This window comes from Bos taurus, chromosome 25, assembly GCF_002263795.3.
Source record: "Bos taurus isolate L1 Dominette 01449 registration number 42190680 breed Hereford chromosome 25, ARS-UCD2.0, whole genome shotgun sequence".
NCBI classification, from domain to species: Eukaryota; Metazoa; Chordata; class Mammalia; order Artiodactyla; family Bovidae; genus Bos; species Bos taurus.
In genome coordinates, this window is record NC_037352.1 from 20723252 (window position 1) to 20745061 (window position 21810).

Below are 21810 nucleotides of genomic sequence, written 5' to 3' on the forward strand. Positions count from 1 at the left end.
CTTGCCCCCTGTTTGCCAGGTTCTCCTACACCAGAGCCTCGCCAGAACATCTCTGCCTCATCCTGCCCTCTGACCACCCACTGCCCACCTTCCTCCTCTTTCTCTAAGCCCAGGATGCTTCAGCCAAGACTAATCAAGTGGTCACCCAGCTCTGACCACAGCCACTTCTGTTCCGCTGGGCTGGGAGGAGGGTGAGCACAGACCAGACACACGGTCTGAGCTACTGTGTGAAGGCAGGCTCTCTGGCCTCAGCCCATGGGGAGGGTCTGGCTGCTGAAACCCCATTAGCCCAGACATGCAGGCTTGGGAGAAGGCGGTCAGGGAACACGAGAGCGGTTGTTAAGTAGAAAGCACCATGCATGTTGCCCCCATTATTCCCTTTCTGCACTGTCACTCTGACAAGCTCTGACACAGGGGCATTAATTTTTCATGCCACTCTGCCACAGACACATAGATTTGTTTGGAGCGATGACAAACGAAATGCAAATGTGGCTGGGAGCCCAGGGCTGAGATGAGGAGACCACGGGTCACACCCTGCTCTGGCCTCACCCACCTGTCCCGTGACACCTGCAGCCGCCACTTTGCATCTGCCACATCCCAGTGGCACCGAGGAGCCAAAGGTGACTGGCAAGGAGAGGGCACACAACACTCTCAGCGGGTAGCAGGCAAGTTGATTAAGAAAAATTCACTCCCTCAATACGGCTTCTGATCGCGTGTTTATCTTCATTTGAACCATCCTGGGTAGATGTGTTTTAATTGCAAGCCACTTCCATTCTTTTTCCAGAAGCAGGCAGGGCATAAATTATAAAATAAATAAATGATTAAGAAACATCTAATTATTGTTATTAGTTTCTTACTTGAAGGTACTTCTAAGCTGCTTCTTATTAAAGTCATTCATCAAGGAGCCACTGTGCCCTTTCTGGAGGCGCTGCTCCCAGGACCAACTCGAGGCTCGCTGCCTCCCGAAACCCACGCTGCTTAATAAACACGGGAATATTGATGGCTGTGAATTCCTCCCTCAGCCTAAACTCCAGCTTGATGGATTGATGCTTCCTCAACATGGCAACTATTTCTCCGGCCATTCATCAGCCCCACCACAAATACAGGTGTCAGCCCAAACAGACGTCAGCCTCTAACTGCCTCCCCCAGAGCAGACGTGGGGAGAAAGCCTGCATTTTCCCACACAGGGACCTCATCCATTTTTCATGTGCTGCAGTCCCTTGACTTATTAAATATTTATAACAATGTCATTATTTACCAAACAAGCTACCAGGCTGTGTCCGAGGTCCCCAGAGCCTGGCTCCTGCGTGTACAGAGCAGGGCTTCCCCCCGCCCCAGCACCCCTTTTTCCTCTGGAGAACCTTCTCAGTAGAGGCCATTGGGTCTGGCAGACAGGTTTCTCTGCCTTCTTGCATGAATGCCTTTGTAGGTTCTCCCCAGGCTTGCCTGGAGGGGACAGAGGGGCTGGAGGTGCGTGACCCTGCTGGAGACGGACGGATGAGGAAGCTAAGGCGCTATGAGGAGGGGACTCCCACGGGGCCCCCCTTGCCATTCCGCCATCCTTGCCATGCTGAACTCACCAATCCCCTGATCCACTCCCCACGTCACTCTCTTCTGTCTGGGACCACCATCCCAAGCTCTAATGCTTCCAGGTCATGGCAGATTATGTCTCCAGCCAAGAGACAAAGAACTCACAGGCTCCACAAGGATTAACTGAGTGCCTGCGGGTGTGGGGTGCTGCCCTAGGTGCCAGGGACATTGCAGTGTGGCAGACACCAGGCTCTCTCCCCAGCACTCACTACCTCCCCTAAGCTGCTTCTCTGCTGGAGCCCGCCCTCCCACACCTCCCCCCAACACTGGCTGGAAATGGTGGTTAGTCACTTCCTTAGCTTTCCCTGTAGTTTGGCCATGGGCAGGTAACTAAGATCCTGGTCAATGGATCTGAGGGGAGGGTTTCAGAAAATGGTGACGGGTGGGGCGGGGGGCGGGGGGGGCGGGGCGGCGGATATGAGAAACATTCCCCTCCCTGCACTCTGGTAGAGAAAGGCCCCATCTTTCTCCGCTGGATGTTGTCACTGAAGGCCAAATCTGAGGACCTGCTGAGAATGGCAGAGAGAACAGCCTTGGTCCAGGCTGAGGCACTGAGCCAGCCCTGCACTTTTCTGCTTCTGACCTTCTTATTAAGTGAGGTTTTTACCATGTCTTTCTTTCACCACTAGAGTACCCCCATGGCCTCCCTGGGGGCTCAGTGGTGAAGAATCCACCTGCCAATGCAGGAGATGCGAGTGCCGTCCCTGGTCTGGGAAGATCCCACGTGCTATGGAGCAACTAAACCTGTGTGCCACAACTACTGAGCCTGTGCTCTAGAGACCAGGAGCCGCAACGACTGAAGCCTGCGTGCCCTACAGGCTTGCTCCACAGCAAGAGAAGCCACTGCAGTAAGAAGCCTGTGTGCCACAGCCAGAGAGCAGCCCCTGCTCGCTGCAACTAGAAAAAAGCCCACACAGCAAAGACCCAGTACAGCCAAAAAATTAAAAAAAAGAAACCTTCCTTACAAAAAAGAAAAAGAATACCTCTGCAATAAAAAAGTTGTTGCAGGTGAGATCCACTGGTGGATGCTGAAATTAGTGGGCCACAGGAGGAGAGACGGGACAGTTGCATGACCTAACGTTACCTCCCCAAGACATTTATTAAGTCCATAGGGAAAAACAGCACCTTTACAGTGGAGAAACCCAGAAGACATCACCTTAACCAAATGGCCAGTGTTTTACCACCACCAGTAAAAGGACATTATCAGTCACCTTCTCCCTCTGATACGTTGCTTTTGGAATATTGTTGCCAAACAATGAAAAATCTCAATCTGACCATGACAAAGCATGAAACAAATCCAAACTGAGACACATGCTATATAATAACAGGTTAATACTCTTCAAAATTGTTAAGGTTGTGAAAGAGTGAGTGAAAGTCGCTCAGTTGTGTCCGACTCTTTGCGACCCCATAGACTATATAATCCATGGAATTCTCTAGGCCAGAATACTGGAGTAGGTAGCCTTCCCCTTCTCCAGGGGATCTTCCCAACCCAGGGATCGAACCCAGGTCTTCCCACATTGCTGGCGGATTCTTTACCAGCTGAGCCACAAGGGAAGCCCAAGAATACTGGAGTGGGTAGCCTATCCCTTCTCCAGTGGATCTTCCCAACCCAGGAATCAAACCAGGGTCTCCTGCATTGCAAGCAGATTCTTTACCAACTGCACTATCAGGGAAGCCCCTTGTGAAAGAGTCAGGTCTGTTAATTTGGAGGAACTAAGGGGACACGTCACTTCAACGTAACATGGGATCTCGGATTGGTTTCTGGAACAGGAAAAAAAAGACATTAGTGGAAAAACTGGTAAGATTCAGATAAAGTCTGTAGTTTAGTTGATAACATTAAACCAATATTAATTTTGAGTTTTAATAAGTATTTTGGTTCTGCAGTATGCCGACATTAGGGGAAGCTAGCGAGGAATAGCAGCGGCTGTGCTTTACTGGAGCAGCCATGAAGAGAGACCCCACGTCCAAGGTAACAGAAACCCAAGTAAGACGGTAGGTGTTGCAGGAGGGCATCAGAGGGCAGACACACTGAAACCATACTCACAGAAAACTAGCCTGCCGGGAGCCAGCACGGGAGTCCCCACCCATGACAAGGCCATGTGGGAGAGTTCTGGTGGGCAAGGCGAGCCAGAATTCGAGGGGTGCCCCTCTGGGCCTGCCTGAGCGTCTACCCCAAAACCAGAGTCTGTTTTACTATTTTACAACTTTCACCAACTCTTCTAACATTAACGGGGGGCTATCCCCGACCACCTTTCTCTGTAAGAAAATCAACTTAAAACTCTAGTTAATAAGTCTCCTGGACATAATAGGAGTGTTTCAATTCAAACTCCTCTGATGACTTTCTAGCTTGCCTGACAGGTTTGTTCAGATTCACAGCCTCCCAACCACAAGAGGCACGGGAAGCTTAAGATATTCTAACAAGGCAGAGCTTCTCAGAGAATAGAACTAGTAGAGGATTTCTTTGTTGAGCTAATGCTTGCTGCCAAGTTTCCATATCCCTTACCTACTGTGTCCCTGGGAGTGTATTGATTAATATAGTTGGTGTATAGCATTAAGCAGTAGCTTTAATGTTTGTAACCTTGGACCCTTGAGTTAATTCTTTTCTTGTTATAGCCCACCACACTTTTGCCCTATAGGAATGCAACTTTATCTAACGCTTTCGGAGGGTGGCGCCTGACTTTAGAATAATCACCTTTAGAGAAAAATAAGTTTTCTGAAGAAAGGGTCATAAAATGTTAACAGGCCTCCTGGCCAGAAGATGACGTAAATCACCTAAAGCTTTTGCATATGATAAGTTTGCAGAAAGAAAGGCTGGCTTCGATAAAGATCAAAGACTGCTGACCTTGCATGACTCCACACCACCCACCCACCCACCCTGCCCATTATCCTCTATGCACAACTTAAGGTATAAAAACTACTTTGGAAAATAAAGTGCAGGCCTTGTTCACTGAAGCTTGGTCTCCCCATATCGTTCTTTCTCTTTCCTTTTCCTGTTCAGGCTGATTCCATGGAGCGCAGGAGCTCTCTGCGTTCACTTTCCTGCCTGGGCTTCTAAGACCCACTCAAGAAGGTGCCTAAGGTGGGGCACCTTCCTCGATTCGAGAGGGCACCTGTGGCCTACGTGAACAGAGCAAGTCCCGTGCTGGGGCTTTATTGGCTTTCTGTGTAAACCAAGGAATATCAACCTCTTTTCTTTCCTCTATTTTCTTAACTGCAAAATTCTTTCCTTATCTCTTTATCTATTCTTTCACCGAAGTCGTCCTCCTGAGGGAATCCCTGGATCCAGCAGGGGCTGGACCCCGGCACTACCCAATCAGATCACACGAACCGCTGCTGCTGCTGCTAAGTCGCTTCAGTCGTGTCCAGCTCTGTGTGACCCCATAGATGGCAGCCCTCTAACTCAATGAAACTAAGTCATGCCGTGTGCGGCCACCCAAGACAGGCAGGTCATGGTGGAGAGGTCTGACAGAATGTGGTCCACTGGAGAAAGGAATGGCAAACCACTTCAGTATTCTTGCCTTGAGAACCCCATGAACAGTATGAAAAGGCAAAATGATAGGATACTTAAAGAGGAACTCCCCAGGTTGGTATGGGTAAACTCCAGGAGTTGGTGATGGACAGGGAGGCCTGGCGTCCTGCGATTCATGGGGTCACAAAGAGTCGGACACGACTGAGCGACTGAACTGAAAGTGAAATGAGGGAGGAATATATGGGAATCCTCTGAGCTATTTCTACAACTTTTCTATGAGTCTAAAATTAATTTTTAAGTTTCAAAAAATTAAACCAATGACACTCTCCTAAACTGTGTTTCCAAAAAGTAGCAATTTCCCCACTTCTGGAATTCGCTGTAGTAAAAATTTACTCAGAGATTCCACACAAAAGAGGATTTTATACAGTGTAGAAGGATTCCTCATCTAGTAACTGCATTACTAAATGCAGTTGTATAGGTTGATTATAAAATTTCCTTAATAATAGTATAGAGTATTGAAGTAATAATGAAAAAAAAGACAAGTTTTGAAGTAGTGGGGTATGTTTGTACCCACGATGTACCACGTAGACTGGTGTGATTGTTAGGTAAGTTATTTATTCTCTCTGCACCTCAGCATACATGCATATAACACTGAACTGCTGCTGCTGCTGCTGCTAAGTCACTTCAGTCGTGTCCAACTCTGTACGACCCCATGGATGGCAGCCCACCAGGCTCCCCCGTCCCTGGGATTCTCCAGGCAAGAACACTGGAGTGGGTTGCCATTTCCTTCTTCAATGCATGAAAGTGAAAAGTGAAAGTGAAGTCGCTTAGACGTGTCTGACTCTTCACCACCCCATGGACTGGAGCCTACGAGGCTCCTCTGTTCATGGGATTTTACAGGCAAGAGTACTGGAGTAGGGTGCCATTGCCTTCTCCGAACTAGCACAGTCTAATTTGGTTGTACACTTTGTTCCTTAGAGCTGAAAACACACAAAATAACATAAGTAACAGCAAAGACAAAGACTCAGCTTTCACGGTGACTATATTCTGCTCGGGAAGACTCATGATAAATTAGTGCCAGTGAAGAAATAAGTAAGAATATCACAGACTGGGATGTGCTATGAAAATACAATAGGCTAATGAAATAAAGAATGAAAAGAATTAAAGAAATGAATATAGAGGTATTCATTTTAAAAAATGACTGCACACTCAGCTGACAATGACTCTGGATGTGGGACTCCATTTGGGAAGAGAAAGGACTTGCCATATGGACATGCAAGGGAAGAACATTCCTGGCAGAGGAAACAGCCAGTGCCAAGGCCTTGTGGTCAAGACACTCAGGTGGCTTCTATGCCTGCAGTGAAGGAGAGTGACATAAGACAGGATTGGAGACGTGGACAGATTTATTTAAGAGGCTGATGCAGAAGCTCAGTCAGGAGACTATAGTGACCTGAAGTCAGATGTCATCAGTGGAAAGAAAGGTGGGCAGATTCAGTACATAATTGGGGTTGATTTTGTAGACAGTGATTGTAGCCATGAAATCAAAAGACACGTGCTCCTTGGAAGAAAAGCTATGTCAAACCTAGACAGCATATTAAAAAGCAGAGACATCACTTTGCCAACAAAGATTCGCATAGTCAAAGCTAAGGTTTTTCCAGTAGTCATGTACAGATGTGAGTTGAACCATAAAGAAGGCTGAGCACCAAAGAACTGATGCTATTGAACTGTGGTGCTCGAGAAGACTCTTGAGAGTCCTTCAGACAGCAAGGAGATCAAACCAGTCAATCCTAAAGGAAATCAACCCTGAATATTCATTGGAAGGACTGATGTTGAAGCTAAAGTTCCAATATTTTGGCTGCGTGATGCAAAGAGCCAATTCATTGGAGAATACCCTAATGCTAGGAAAGACTGAGGAGAGGAGAAGCGGGTGACAGAGGATGAGATGGTTGGATGGCATCACTGACTCAATGGACATGAGTTTGAGCAAACTTTGGGAGATGGTGAAGGACAGGGAAACCTGGCGTGCTGCAGTCCATGGGGTTGCAAAGAGTCGAACACAACTTAGCAACTGAAAACAACCAGGCTTAGACAGGGCTTGCAGATGGATTAGATGTAAAGATAGGGTCTGAGGGGAAAAGCAGACTCAAGGATGGATCCCTGGTTTCTGGACTGATCACCTGGAGTGGATGGTGATGCCATTTACTGAGCCCTAGAAGCAGATGGAAAAATGGGTCAGAAGCAATATTTAAAGAAATAATGCCTGAAAACTTTCTCAAGTCTGATTCATGAAGTGCAGGATAGAAACAAACCAAAAAATAACCCCACACCAGGCCCAACGTGATGAAACTGAAGAAAAACAAAGAGAGGCATCTTCATTTAGAAAATAAATACCCACCTTCAAAGGAACTGACTTATCTATAAAAGCAAAAGACCATGGAATGAAAATGCAAGAAAATAACTTCCAACATAGAATTCTATCCCCACTGAAAATACCCTTCAAAAGCAAAGGCAAAATAAAGACATTTCCAATCACATAAACACTAAGAGAATGCATCATTAGCATGGGCTTAAAAAAGAAACACAAAAGGAATTCTTCAGGAAGAAGGAAATTGACCAAAGAAGGAACACTGAAATGCAGGAAGGAAAGAAGAGCGATGGAGTGTAAATATCTTGGTAAGTCTAAGTGAATACTGGATTCTCGTATCAATTATGATAATGTCAGTGAGGACTTCCTTGGTGGCACAGTGGATGAGAATCCGCCTGCCAATGCAAGGGGCACAGGTTCGATCCCTGGTCTGGGAAGATCCCACATGCCAAGGAGCAACTGAGCTACAACTACTAAGCCTGTGCTCTAGAGCCCGGGTGCCACAACTACTGAGCCTGCCCACTGCAACTAGAGAGGAGCCCCTGCCCCCTGCTACTACAGAAAAGTCCACCCCAAAGCAACAAAGGCCCAGCGCAGCCAAAAATAAATAAATGCAAAAACAGGATAGAAAAATAAAATAATAGTAATGTTAGTTGTATAAGTTATATATACAGCCATCTCTCAGGATCATGGGAGATTGGTTCCAGGACCCCCACCTCCGCCTCGTGAATACCAAAATCCAAGGATGCTCAAGTCCAAGGATGGCATAGTACTGTCAGTCCTCCATATTCACAGGTCCCCCATCTGTGGATTCAACCAATCACGGTGTAGAACCCACAGAAGGGAGGGCTGACTGCATATATATGTTAAATACACATTGAATCTGAATACACAACAAATAGCAAATAGCAGAGAGGGTAAAATGGGGTTAAAGTGTTCTAAAACCCTGAAGGGGTAAAAATTACTAGTTTTTCTTACACTCTGAAAAATCAAGAATGCATATTGAAATCACAAGGATAACCACTGAAAGAAGAGCAAAAGAATGAATAACAGAAGTGAAAACTGGAGTTTAAAAAATGGTTGATTGATCTAAAAGAAAGAAGGGGAAAAGAAATACAAAACAGATGGTGTAAAACTAAATACACTAGTGATCATATTAAAAGTAAATAAACCAAGCACACCAATTAAGCCTCCCAACCATCATATAGATACTGTTGGCAACAGCTTACAGGTAAAGAATTTGAGGCACAGAGAACTAAGCTGCCCAAGATTGTCCAGCTAGGAAGTCATGGTACCAGGGTTCACACCTAGCAGCCTGCCCCCGAGGCCTGAGCACGCCACCTCCTCTCTGTTCACCCAACACTGCTTTAGGTCAGCCCTGCCACAGGACTCTACCCAGATGCCTGTAACAAGTTCCTAACCAGGGCTTGCTGGTGCCACATCGTTGCCATGGTGACCATGCTAAGTCACAAAGTAGATCTCATCTCTCCTCCAAATTAAAATCTCTTCCTGGATTCTCATTTACTTCACGACAAATGCACATGGTCATAAAAGGTCCTTCCAGATGAAGCCTCTGGCAAACTCCCTCCCCCTTCATCCACTGCTTCCTGCTTTCCTGCCCTACATTCCAGGAAGACCAGACTCCTGGGATTTCCAGAAAGCACAAGCAGTTTCCCCAGCCTGGGATGCTCCGATGCAGTTATGCTTCTATGCCTGCTCCTCTGTAGAGGTCCCCTGAAGGGCTCCTCCCCATCCTGTGCCACGCCCCGTGCTGAATGCTTAGGGCATCTTTCCCGTTTAATTCCATGAAGTACCATCACTTTTCATCTTCTAGACAGAAAGCCAAATGCAGAAAGGCTAAGTGGATTATCCAAGCAAATCCACTCCTCCAGTTGGTAAATATTTACTTAGTAACTACTTAGTAGTTACTTACTTGTGCCTGACACTCTCCTAGGTGGTGGGAAAAGAACAGAACAAACAGCCCTGCCCTCCTGTGAGCACACAAACTATTTTAGGTATACACACTGTATCCCACACACAGCTCTAATGGTAAAGAACCCGCCTGCCAACGCAGGAGACCCAGGTTTGATGCTTGGGTGGGGAAGATCCCCTGGAGGAGGGCACGGCAACCCACTCCAGTACTCTTGCCTGGAGAACCCATGTGGACAGAAGAGCCTGGTGGGCTACTGTCTGTAGGGCCATGGAGTCAGACATGACTAGAGCGAGCTGGCACACACACGACTGTATGTTGCATATATAATGTACAGATAGTGGCTGTTGGTACTAAGGGACATGAAGCAAAGTAGGGAGGAGGGAGAGAATGTGAAGCTGGCTGCACTGTTTTAAAAGGTGGCCAGGGCACACCTAGCTAAGAGGCTGACATCTGATGAAAGACATTAGGAGATAAGGGAGTGAGCCGTGGGGCATCGCAAGAGAAAAGGCTTCTGAGCACAATAGCAGGAAGTGGCTGGAGATGGGGTGGGAATGTGGAGGTGCCTTGAGGGAGGAGAAGCAGAAAGTATATGCTGAAATCTTCATTATCTATCCACCAACCTGACCCCGACTAGACAGCGAGTTCCTCGGAGAACGGTCCTATCTCCAGACAGGAGGCGTTGCTAAACAAAGAAAAGTGAAAGTGAAGTCACTCAGTTGTGCCCTACCCTTTGGGACCCCATGGGCTGTAGACTGCCAGGCTCCTCCGTCCATGAGATTTTCCAGGCAAGAATACTGGAGTGGTTTGCTGTTTCCTTCTCCAGGGGATCTTCCCGATCCAGGAATCGAACCTGGGTCTCCCACACTGCAGGCATACTCTTTACCATCTGAGCCACCAGGGAAGCTTGGACTTTAATTTTGAATCAGACAATTAAAGGGGCGCTTTCCCCGACACACCCTTTTATGGATCTGGAATCCTGAGGCTGGGGCTGACCACACAGCATCATCGCCCACCCTGTGCCTTCCCTTCCCTGCTCTCTGGAGATGAGGACTCTGACACAACGCCCCTCTGTCCTGAGAACTGGATCTGTACACTGCGGGCCTCTGTGAAACCTTCCTAAACCAAGGAAAGCTACAGGAGAGCCTGCCGGCAGCAGGGAGGCCCAATTCTGACCGCAACACTGGTTTCACTCATGTTGTCTTCCCACTTTCTTAAAGAAAAACTGAGCTGTTTTAAATCCAAACAGCAAGTCAAACTAATGTCAGCCTCCTGCACATGCTAAGAAACGGGGTACCAAGCTGATGGGTTACGCAGCATCAGACAAAAACCTGTCTGGGAGAGGAGAGCTCTGGTCCTCTGTGCGGAAATGTGGGGAGGGGGTGAGAAACACGGCTGAGGCCAGACCAAGTCAGGACTGAGCTGCAGAGGGTTCTAAATGAGTAAGACCCAAACCACCCAGAGGGCACACCTACCAAATAACCCGTCTCAGACAGAGAACAGAGCCACGAAAAGAAAACCCGAGACGTCCACCTGGGAGAATTCAGGAGGTGCCAGGGAAGAAGAAAGGGCATCCTTGGGGCTGAGGGGTGGAGGGTGGCTTCAAGCCACACCCTGTGGAGTGACAGTGACCTGGAATCAGTCATGGGACCCACAGGAATACGTGGGCCAGGGAGAGGGAATTTATCAGGCCTTTGCTTCTTCCAGGAAGACCGACACAGAAGGGAAACGTGGGGAGATACTGATCATTCAAATATTTGAAAATCATCTTCCAAATTCTAAGGAGACAGTGATCTTTCAATACTCGCCTTATTATCAAAATGACTACAGCATCTATGTATTTTACAACATGTGAACATTTTCAGACATAAAGACGCCTCTCAAATGATCAGTGTACTACATGGTTACACTCTCCCCTACAACCTAAAGCGCAATCTTACCAGTTAAAATTAGGTTTATGGTGCTGTACTTTAGGTTTTATGGTTCATTCATCCTTGGTTAGGAACAGCCTAACCCTAACCCTAAACCATAATGCTGTGCCATAGGAAAATAAGATCTGTCCTGTGGTCTATATCCAACAATTGTTAGGAAAAATAATGGCTGGTGGTACTTATCTAAATTGAAACCCCTGTCCACTTACAATGCTCCTCAACTCATATCAAATAAGCATTCCCACATAGGCTATGAACCTGAAGGACGGACTTGTAAAACACCTTTGATAATGGTGATCTCTAGTGCCCCCAAGTGGTCGTAAGTGATGTGACATCCTCAATAGGGAGTCATCCTGAGAGGTGGCAAAATCTTTGCCATCGGGGCATTTTTATCACAACAGGATGGCTGAAAAAGAAGGTATCAAGGGCAAGAGGGTCCAGAAAATATGGTTCCTTTTATACCGCTGTCACCTCCTATCATAAAATCTTGGTAGAAGAGAGAAAAAATACAAAAGTTTGAAAGCCCACTGGAATTGAGTTAAAATGTGAGTTTTTATCTACTTCCATGGCCCAGGAAAAACTGCCTCTTGAAGGAAACGGCTGCATTTACTCTTGGTTATGAAGATTAAATAAGCATGGATGTGATTTTTTTTTTTTTTTGCTTTAAAATGTTACTTACAAAATGTATGTATCCTTCTGTAACTTGTTTTCACTTAATACTACAACTTTAAAGCATTTTGTATACATCAGCATAATACAAGTACCTGTTTAATTTCCAAAGTTAGTTAACACCAAAAAAAAAAAAAAAAGTTAACACCAAAAATGTGGAGGTTGGCAAGGGGAGAAAGAGGAATATGGCTTGAAGAGGGCATCATGTAATAAATTTATTATATTTCATTACATTTTTCCACTTTTCTCTTAAATTCCAACTGTATACTATATAATCAACTGCTGTTCCAGAAATAAAACATTTTAAACATAAAAATATAAATTTTGCTTCTTAAAAGTGCATACACTTTGAATAATAAAACATACAAATAAATAACAGAAGTCAGTGACACATCTCATGCACTTGTTCTAAAATAATTTAAAATGTATGATACACTTTGTTTCCAGCCTCAAGGAAAGACATCCTGCCTTCCATATTACTGTACAACTAAAAAAGAAAATCATACACAAATCACTATGAATGGTGCATGACCACCACCAAAGCATTTTGTTATACAGTGATATGACATGCAGCTTTTAAGACAACTATAGAAATTCCACTGTAAAAACTTAAGAGTTCAATCAAGAAACTGCTTTTGTAATGGGGCTTGAATTCAATTTTAACCAGTGGTGAGAGGCACAGTTGGTGAGCAAAACCAAAGGGAACATAAATGCATATTTGAAAGGCCTACAAAGAGAACTTCAGCTCCAGAAACACAGTAACTGCTTCCCATTTGGTATAATGACACCTCACCATTTAGAATAGCACCTAGGGGATTTCATATTGCATTTTCACCATTACAACAGGTATCACTGCTCAGAGCAGCCTTTCTAAAGGAGCATTTCCAACTTGGGTTTTTACTTCTAACTTATTCCTTGAAATGTTGAAAACCTCCAGTAAACTGTGTTTTCTTTTTCTGTAGGCAAAATCATGCTTAACAGGAAGAAACCACCTGAGAAGCACAGCAGCTTATTTTGAATATATTCATAGTGCATTCAGCCCACCACAGATTAAAACTAAATTTCATTCGCCTCCATAGGTAACATGTACTGCCAAATTTTTGGATGCATATTCATTTTTTTAGTTACATGAAAAAAATACTGAGGGTTACTCACCCACCCACCCCCCAAAAAAACCCAAATAAAATGCTTCACATTCATTAAAAAAAAAAAAAAAATCCTGAAACTACATTCTGGATAGTGAGAGAGTGAGCTAAATATTCCTTAACAGGAAATTGGGCAGCAGCCTCAGGTTTGCTACTATAACTATTACAGGTGACCATGGTCTATCAGAATCAGGGACAGGTTTTGCAAAGCCACTGGAGGCTTTACTTTAGCATTTTCTAACTCAAAGTGACCGTCCTGCTCCCTGCCAAGGTCTGGCCCTGCTGTGGCCTCCGGCGGAGAGGCTGTGGGAAGGAGGCAAGCCCCACGCGACACCAACTGCTCCAGTGAACTAAAGACCCCCAGCTCCCACCAGACGGGCAAGGGCTGAGGCACACGATGCTCCAAGCTCCTCACATCAGAAAGGCACCCCCCCCTTATCTCAAACAGGAGGTTGATCAGTAACTCTTTTTTTTTTTTTTCCCTTGTCTCTCCAAAGCAACAGAGGACTCTGAGTCATTTGTGAATACTTCACACGGCAGTGATTCTCGCCATAGTTCTCACCAAAGGGAAGGTGTATCACAGTGCTTCTCAATTCTGCAAATTAGAAACACTTCAGAGCTTTAAATATATTGATGGTAGCTCCTGGGACCTGCCACTACACTAATTAGATCAAAAGCTGAGGAGTGGGACTGAGGCATTTTTAAAAGTTCCCCAGACGATTCTAGTGAGCGCTGGGTATCCGAACCTCAGACAAGTTCTTCACAAGAGGCTTGATCGAATTCGGGAGAGTACGTGAGATCTGAAAAAAGCCTCCCGAGTCTGGATCTCCCTTCTCCCTCAACTGGGAAACACCAGTCTTAGACGACTGTGAGCAGCTCTAGAACCTAACCCATGGTGGATGCTACTGTACACCTCACAGCTCAGTCTCATTGTGACCAGTGGTGGGGAAAGCGCCAAAGCTTTCCAGAACAGCTCTAAGTCTCTACAAAAGTGTCTGAAAATTGTTAGCACTGTTAGGAGTCACATTCTTTCCCTGTGACCACGATAGAACCCTAGAAGATATAAAAAATTAAGATCTATAGAAAATGGCAGGTTATTTTTAGAACAAAATACTTTAGGAAAGTCTTCTGGCTAAATACAGTATATAAACCACTGTGTGTTCAACACACCCATTTCCACTCCTGCTTGCAAAATACTTATTTTACATACAATCTTGCCAATGATTAAAAAAAAAAAAAATCGGCAAAGAGAAACACATGCAAAGCAAAACAAAAAATCACATTCATGCTTTTCAATACTGATTATAGAATTACAAATCCAAAAATAGAGCTCCATAATCTAAGAGATGTCTTCTTTTTTTCAAACTTACACTGAGTGTAAGTAGTCTGTATTTTTTCTTAGTTGTTTGCATAGGTAGTAAGAGCATGCTTTCTGGGTTAGACGGAGGCCATGCAAAATTATTTCCATTACTTGGGGGAAAAAAAATGATTGGTCATGCTCAAAATGCAGATGCAAAAACACTTTGAGAGTTGATCAAAAGTCAGTATGGACTGTTCATTTGAATAAAAGCATGGGATTTCCCCCCGAAAATATGGAGTTAGCAATAACATTACCCTTTAAGAAATTGAAGACAGACAGCCTGCACAGTAACAGCTATTTTTTGTGTTTATGTTTATGATATAGGCACTGGTTTGTCCGCAAATTTGCTCTTCTCAATTCCAAGTAATACAAAGTTCAGTGTGCCTCATAGAACACGTTTTATTGAAACTGTGCTTGTGATTTGCATACTATCTCAAAAATCCAACCCGGAAACACTAATAATCTTTGCATCCAATAATTATTATAACCTACACAGGAAAACAGTATCTCCAGCTGCTCAGTAATTTGTCAGAATGAAATTTAACGTCGGATGTCAATCTACTTTTTAAAACACGTTTATTTGAAATAGATGAGCTTTGTTCACAGCTCTTCTGTTCCTTTTTTTATAAAGGCTGCCACTTCTGTTTCCTTTACATTCTGTCCTGTTTTCTTCACGATAGGTTATTTTAGAGGGATGACCATTTTTCTCCCCACCCACCCACAGAAATCCCCACATCCACCTCACACAAATGCAAATGACCAAATTCTAATGAAGAGTGACTTCAGATCGGATTTCCAACCACTAAGTAGTAGAGACAGCACAGTCTGAAACAGAGGATGTGACAGTAAAGTATCTCCAAAGATGAAGAAGGGCACTTTTGGTTTCCAGCACAGAACAGACTTGTTCAAGAGGCCCACAGGCCTCGGCCGATCACCAGGATCCACCTGATCTTTCTGCTTGGAAGGACTGGCACCCCTGGTTCATCAGCTGTGCTCCCAGGGATCCTCAGCTACAGCAAACTCCTGAAGCTCTCAGCTTGCCTTTACAAGCAAAGCAGGCCCTCAACGAATGTTTGCGGAATGAATGATGAAAGGAGGATTACAGAAGAGGTCGCGGCAGCCTCACAGACAATAACAGTATTTTGCTGCACCACAAACACCCCCACACTCATTTCTATTGGTCCAGTGGAGCACTACTTCCTTTCAGTTAGGCTGCTTTTAGCATGAGAAAATACACAGCAAAGGTGGGAGATGGTCTTGAGGTGCCACGAGCTTAACAGTCTCTTTGTGCTTCCACATTGCATTAGGGGTTTTACAAAGGCAAGGTGTAGGTAGGGCTGTTGGAAGGAATGACGAGGACTCCGCGCACCCGATGTTCACAGGAAAAGAAATCAAGAATAAAGGTTTTAAAACGCAAACAAACACGACAGATGCAGCACTACTGTCAGTGGTTATTTTGTGCCTATCAGGAAATACGGCTGCTCTAATCGGGCCCACCTGGTTGTCAACCAGGAACCCAGGGCTACCATCGTCAGCAGATGATTTTTAACCCCCAAACACATATAAGCTCACTGTGCCAAACATCACTGAGAAGAGAAAAAACAGAACACCAAGTCCCTAACTCCACCAAAGAATTGAACTGAACCAAGTGTAATTTTTCTATAAGATACTTCACACCACAAAGAGCATCTCCAAACTTTTAGGCAAAACATCCTTTTTCTGTGGCTTAAAGGTTGCAACCTAATAACTAAGGATGAAATTTTCATTGCTTACCAAGATGCCTAGACAGTGCCATACTTCCTGATTATTTTTACCATTAAAATCTGAAACAGGAACTAAATTCCATAGACATACAGTTTATAGATATGCAAAGTTTATTTTTAGATCCCATGGAACTTTAATATACTTCATAGATTTGGTTTTTTTTTAATTATAAAGACACTAAACACAACAGAAAATCCATTCTTGGAGAACTCCGGAATAAAAATATTTACCACTGGGAAAATTAAATTACATTCTGTTAATGCTTAACTGTTTATATTCCCCACCTCTCCCCCCAAAAAAGTGTTATTAAAACACTGAGTAGTCCAACTATGATTCTAAGACTGTTTCAGAGCTTCAGATAAAAGATTTCAAATGAGATTTACCTATTAAATAACGATTAGAAGTTCAAATTAGACAAACACTCAATTCCAGATAATGACAACCCCACATCTGGTGCAATCTTTTTAGGAAATCAAAGTGATACTGGAAAACTCACAGTGGCTGAACACTGATGGAGCTGTCAATGTGCTGCTGGAAGCAACAAGATCAAGATGGAAGGCAGTCACAGCCCGGCAGGGGAGAGTGAGGCTGCTCTGGAGAGCCAGATGCCTGCACGGTGAGATGAGGACTCCTGGCAGAGTGGTGGAGTCAGGATCAAGCACAACAGGCTCAGAGTAAGTGGATTTCACAGAGCACTAGCCTAACTCTCACAAGGCCAGATGTGTTGTCTTAAACATGGCAGGGGTCTACAATTCCAGCTTACCCTCAACACACATGGCCTCCAGACTTGCAGGTTAACCTGCTCGTGCTCAAATTAGCAGCAAAATAAAGCAACCTACTAGAAGCATTTTCCTAGAGGTATTCATAGCAAAGAAAGGGGAAAAAAGAAAAACAGGACAGTGCAGAATCCATAGCTATGCATGTAATGTATGTTCTAGTTACTTCACACACGGCAATACTGAAAAGGGAGATTATATAAATGGATCTGTGTACAAGGTGTTCAGGAAGAACCTGAAGAGTCCATGACTTAAAAAAAAAAAAGTTAATATGTAAACGCATATAAACTTAGCATGCTCTATTTCACAGCAAAGTGACAAATGCTATTCAAAGAGAATCAGAACCATGACTCTCTTCGACATTTTTTAAAAATGGAAAAAAAAAACAAGGCTAAAAATCCCAGAACACCTCCTAAAAGCTTGAAATAATCTATATACATATCTTGCTTATCTGTGAATTTCTTGAGGTTCCCTTTTTCTCTAAACAAGAAATGGAATTTTCACTGACAATGCCAGATGAAGCAGGCTCCATCCTGCTTGTGAGTTTCACTACATCTTCAGCACAAAGAAGAAATAAATGCATTCCTGAAAAACAATCCCAGCGAAGCCTGACAGGCAGACATTATGCACATAACACTGTCACACATCGCTCGAAAATACCATCACCGGCTGCTGGCATCAGGCAACTTCTTTCCTCTCCAAGTTACAAGACGAGGAAACACAGGTGTGCGTTCTTGGGGCAGCATGGAGCTTTCAATTTCTAACATAGGAAAAAAAGCCACACCAGAGAAGGAAATGGCACAGATTTTTGCATCCAGTCTAGAATTCATTTCTTTTTTTCCAGGAATTTTCTCTAGTCCATTTCAAAACCGCAGTGACCTTAATGAGCAAATTTACAAGGGGAAAAAAAAAAATTTAACTACTAGTGACTGGCTTTCTGGCTATCCGACTTGCCATCTCTTAGAACACATCCCACAGGTCAAGACAGCTTATGGCAACGCACGTCTTTGCAGATAGGAAGGTGGTGAAAGACTTCATTTCTACCTCTAAAAACTCTCTGTGGCAGTAGGAGAAATGACAGCAACCCACAGGCCACCTTCTTTGATCCTTTCACGGATGCGCAACCGTCCTACACTAGCTGAGTATATACCTGAGAAACATTAGTGTTAAAATATTGCCCTTGACAAAGACTGGTAAGATGGGGCCAAAGTGCAGAAAGCGACAGTTTTTCCCTCGGTTTATTTCTCTGTTAAGTGTCACAGTTTATAAGAGTTCCTGGTGCCACGTGACAATCCACAGTTGACGACAAATTCCGCTCAGATGAAACGAGAGTCAAGTAATTCATCCTTCTACAGAGCACACTAGTGATAGCTTAACTGGTTTCACAGGTTTCAAATCCCTAGTGTCCAATGAAAGTCGTTAAGAGTTCTCTAGAAAGAAATATGTACAGTTACTAAAGGGACCATCCAGGGTATCATCTATAATTATTTCAGTTAGCTTGGTGTCAATGCTTTGCCTATGGCTGTTATTTGGTTCAATGGCAGAATAAGGCGACGCTTTTAACAATTTGCAATTGAATTCTCCACATACACACACGCACGCACACACACCACACAAACACACACACACACACGGCAGGCACATGACCCCCAAAAAATACAAAACAGAAGCATAAAGGGCTTTGGTGGGAGGGAAGGGGTTCTAAATAAATTAACATCTTTACAGATAAAACACTTGGACTGCAGAAGTATCACTGAGGTTTCTGAGAAGGCCGTGCAGAGGTTTGCATGCTAGAAGGTAACTTTTTGGAGGATTTCTCAGCAGACTGCCTGCACCCAGGAGACGAGGGCGCTGCAGAATCGAGCTGGGAAGTCTTGGACTTGCGAGTGGACAGCAGGGAATGTTTACCAGAAGAGGGGTCCTTGGAGGCAAGCGGCTCTTTCCCAACTGCAATGGCATTTGGCTGCTGGGAGCCTGGCGCCTGGGAGCCTTTCTCTGCCTTGTCATCCACCGCGCTCTTACAGACTGACTTGACGGACCCCCCGCCCGCCTTCTTGGACAGCAAGCTGGTCTTGCCCAGATCCGTCGACCGCCGGGTCTCCTTCTGTCTCAAGGCCGACTTGAAGAAGGACAGCCCCTTGTCCTCGGATTTGCTGTCCCTCTTCAGGCCGGCCCTCACGCTCGTGCTGGGGGAGCGCAGGCTGGCCATGGAGGAGCTCCGCACGTGCCTGCTGTCTGCCCTGCCGTCTCCGGCCCTGGCCTGGCTCACGCGCGGGGAGTTGGGTTTGGAGCTGGAGGTGACGCTGGCCCTGTCGGAAACCAGGCTGTGTCTGGAGCCCTCTCGGCTTAAGCTCCTGTCTGAAGTCCTGCTCTTCCCAGGAGGGAAGGGGCCCCTCGGGGTGGGGCCTGAGGCTTTCTTGGCAGACGTGGAGGAAGCAGTATAAGCGAGGGAAGAAGCCGACTTCTGCTTCTGGAGCGAAGGGGACGACACAGACTCGTGGGACTTGGGGGAGGACTCCTTCTTTGGGGCAGGGGCAGGGGAGGAATGCTGTCCACTGGCCCTGGAGGAAGAATCGGCTTTGCTTCGGGAGCGGGAGGGCTTTACGGACACTTTCACGGGAACGGGAGAAGAAGGGGAGGTACTGGAAAGAGAGGACTCCTGGCTGGCCAAGGCTGGTCTCCCCTTCCGCAAGCTTCGCTCTGGCTCAGAAGCGCCTTTGGCGCTGGGGGATCTCTTGGTTGTGCTCTCTGGTTTCTTTGCGAGGGAGCCTGGGTGGCTTGGGGATTTCACCTCTTTGACGGGAGAGCTGTCTACAGAATCGCTCTGATCCACATAAGCAATCTGGTTATTGTTATCAAATGGATCAGAGACGGGGGGCAAGTGATCCCCATGTGCTGAGCTTCTGCTCTGTGTGTCCGCCACGCTGGAGTTCAACTTGCGGGTGTCCGACTCGTCTCTGAACACACCTTCCATGACGGCCAGAGGGGCCCGACCCACAGCCTTGTGCTCCCGCCGACTGTGACTGTCGCTCGAGTCCTGGTGGCTGCTGGACAGGTTCCTCAAGCTACCGAAGCAGGAGATGGAGACCTTGTCATCCATGGCCTCCCCGATCTTCTCCAGGGTGGATGCAGAGGTGTGAATTGGAGAGTCCCCTGAGTAGCGGGAAGGGGAACTGGAGCGCATCTGCAGCTTGGCAGACAGGGACCAGGAAGGCCGCATGCAGTTTTCATTGACGGCCAAGGGGCTGGTGACAGACGGTCTGGATGACAAGCTCTGGCGCTGGACACTTCTCACGAACGGACGAGTTGAGAAGCCTCCTGAATGCAGCAAAGAGATTACCGTTAAGCCAAGCCAACAAGATGTGCTAGTAACATCTACAGAACAAAGGCGGCCAGCATCAGGGGATGACGGGAGTGTGACCTTCAGAGCCAGTGCGTCTGGGGTCAGTGAGTCATCACGCGATTTTAACTTTTCTGAGCCTTCACCTATAAAATAGGGGCATTCTAACTTGGGGACCGGCAAAGCACCTTCTTGCTCAACATCAGGGCTCAGCAGACTTTTCCTCTAACGGCCAAGACAGTAAATATTTTAGGCTTCGTGGGGCAGCTGTTCAACTCTGTCACCTTAGTGCAAAAGCAGCCACAGGCAACAAATAAACAAACAGGCATGGTTGTGTTCCAACAAAACTTTTTTTTGTTAACAAATAAAGACAGGGGCCATATTTTGGCCTGTGGGCCATAATTTCCTGACCCTTGTAACTCACAGAGCTACTAGGAGAATGAAATAAAATCTTCAAAGTCCTGTGCCCAGCAAGGTACCTGACGTTGCACACTGCTCAATAAACGTGAGCTACTTCATTTACGGCTTCTTCATCTTACTAAGGACACTGGGGCCCACAGCAGTGAGGTCCGTGCCCATGACCACACAGGTAATTAGAGGCAGAGCCAGCACCAGAACCACAACCCCTTCCCCCAACTCAACATCACAGGCAGGCGGGCTGTGATCGCTGACTGTGAAAGCCATCAGTGGAAGGAACTAGAGACAACACGCTTCTACCCTGAGTGCCTTAAAACTTTCAAGAAAAATATTCATGATTAGAGCAGTAAGTGACTTTGAACTTCCAAAGAAAATATTCTAAATGAAATTCTCCACACACTTGCTACTGGAGCTGTGGTATCAATACAACTCCGTCTGGATGAGACCCTGAGAGACAGGCCCTGGTCCGTGGGCACCACCCAGCACGACTGTATGATGATGACCCTGAAGAGATATCGATTCCCCCGACTCCACTATTTAAACAGACTGGGCGCAAACCATATCTAGGCTCCCTGTTGAAACAACAGTGAGCTCGAAGTTTAAAGGCTTTGCTGAAAACCACCTCCAAATAATAAACAAGCCAAGGGGCACTGCCAGTTTTTCACAAAATGTCAGGAGTGCCAGCCAGGAGCTTGGTGGTTACAGCCCAAGACTCTTACGCTACAGAAGACGACGCAACAGTTGGAAGAAGGGGCAGAGCTGGAGGTGAGACGGAGCTCTCCACGTCAGGCCTTCCTCCCGACTCCGGTTTTCTTCCTGCAGTTTTCGTTCAGGTTTACCATCACCCCTAGCAAGCAGCACTTTACTAGAAGCGATGGAAATGCCGCCCACAGACTGACTGAGCCCTGCCGGGGTGAGTCACCGGGCTCGTTGTATCCCACAGAGGCTGAGCTCACCCTCTCCCCCTCCCAACGCTCAGGACTCCAGCTGCCTCATCGCCTCCCCCCAGCTTGGGTCCCGGGTGGAGCGGGGGGCTGTGTTGCCACTAGTCCAG

At 45.9% G+C, this 21810-nt stretch overlaps 1 protein-coding gene across 2 annotated transcripts in view; it reads right to left on the reverse strand.

Moving 5' to 3' along the window:
• Positions 1-12144: 12144 nt before the first annotated feature.
• Positions 12145-21810, reverse strand: part of USP31 (ubiquitin specific peptidase 31) — an 83470-nt gene continuing 73804 nt past the window's right edge. For both annotated transcript variants that reach the window (XM_002698023.4, XM_024985423.2), the window contains exon 16: positions 12145-20317. In XM_002698023.4, the coding sequence (XP_002698069.2) occupies positions 18750-20317 (1568 nt within the window). In that variant the 3' untranslated portion in view covers positions 12145-18749. The remainder of the gene's footprint in view (positions 20318-21810) is intronic.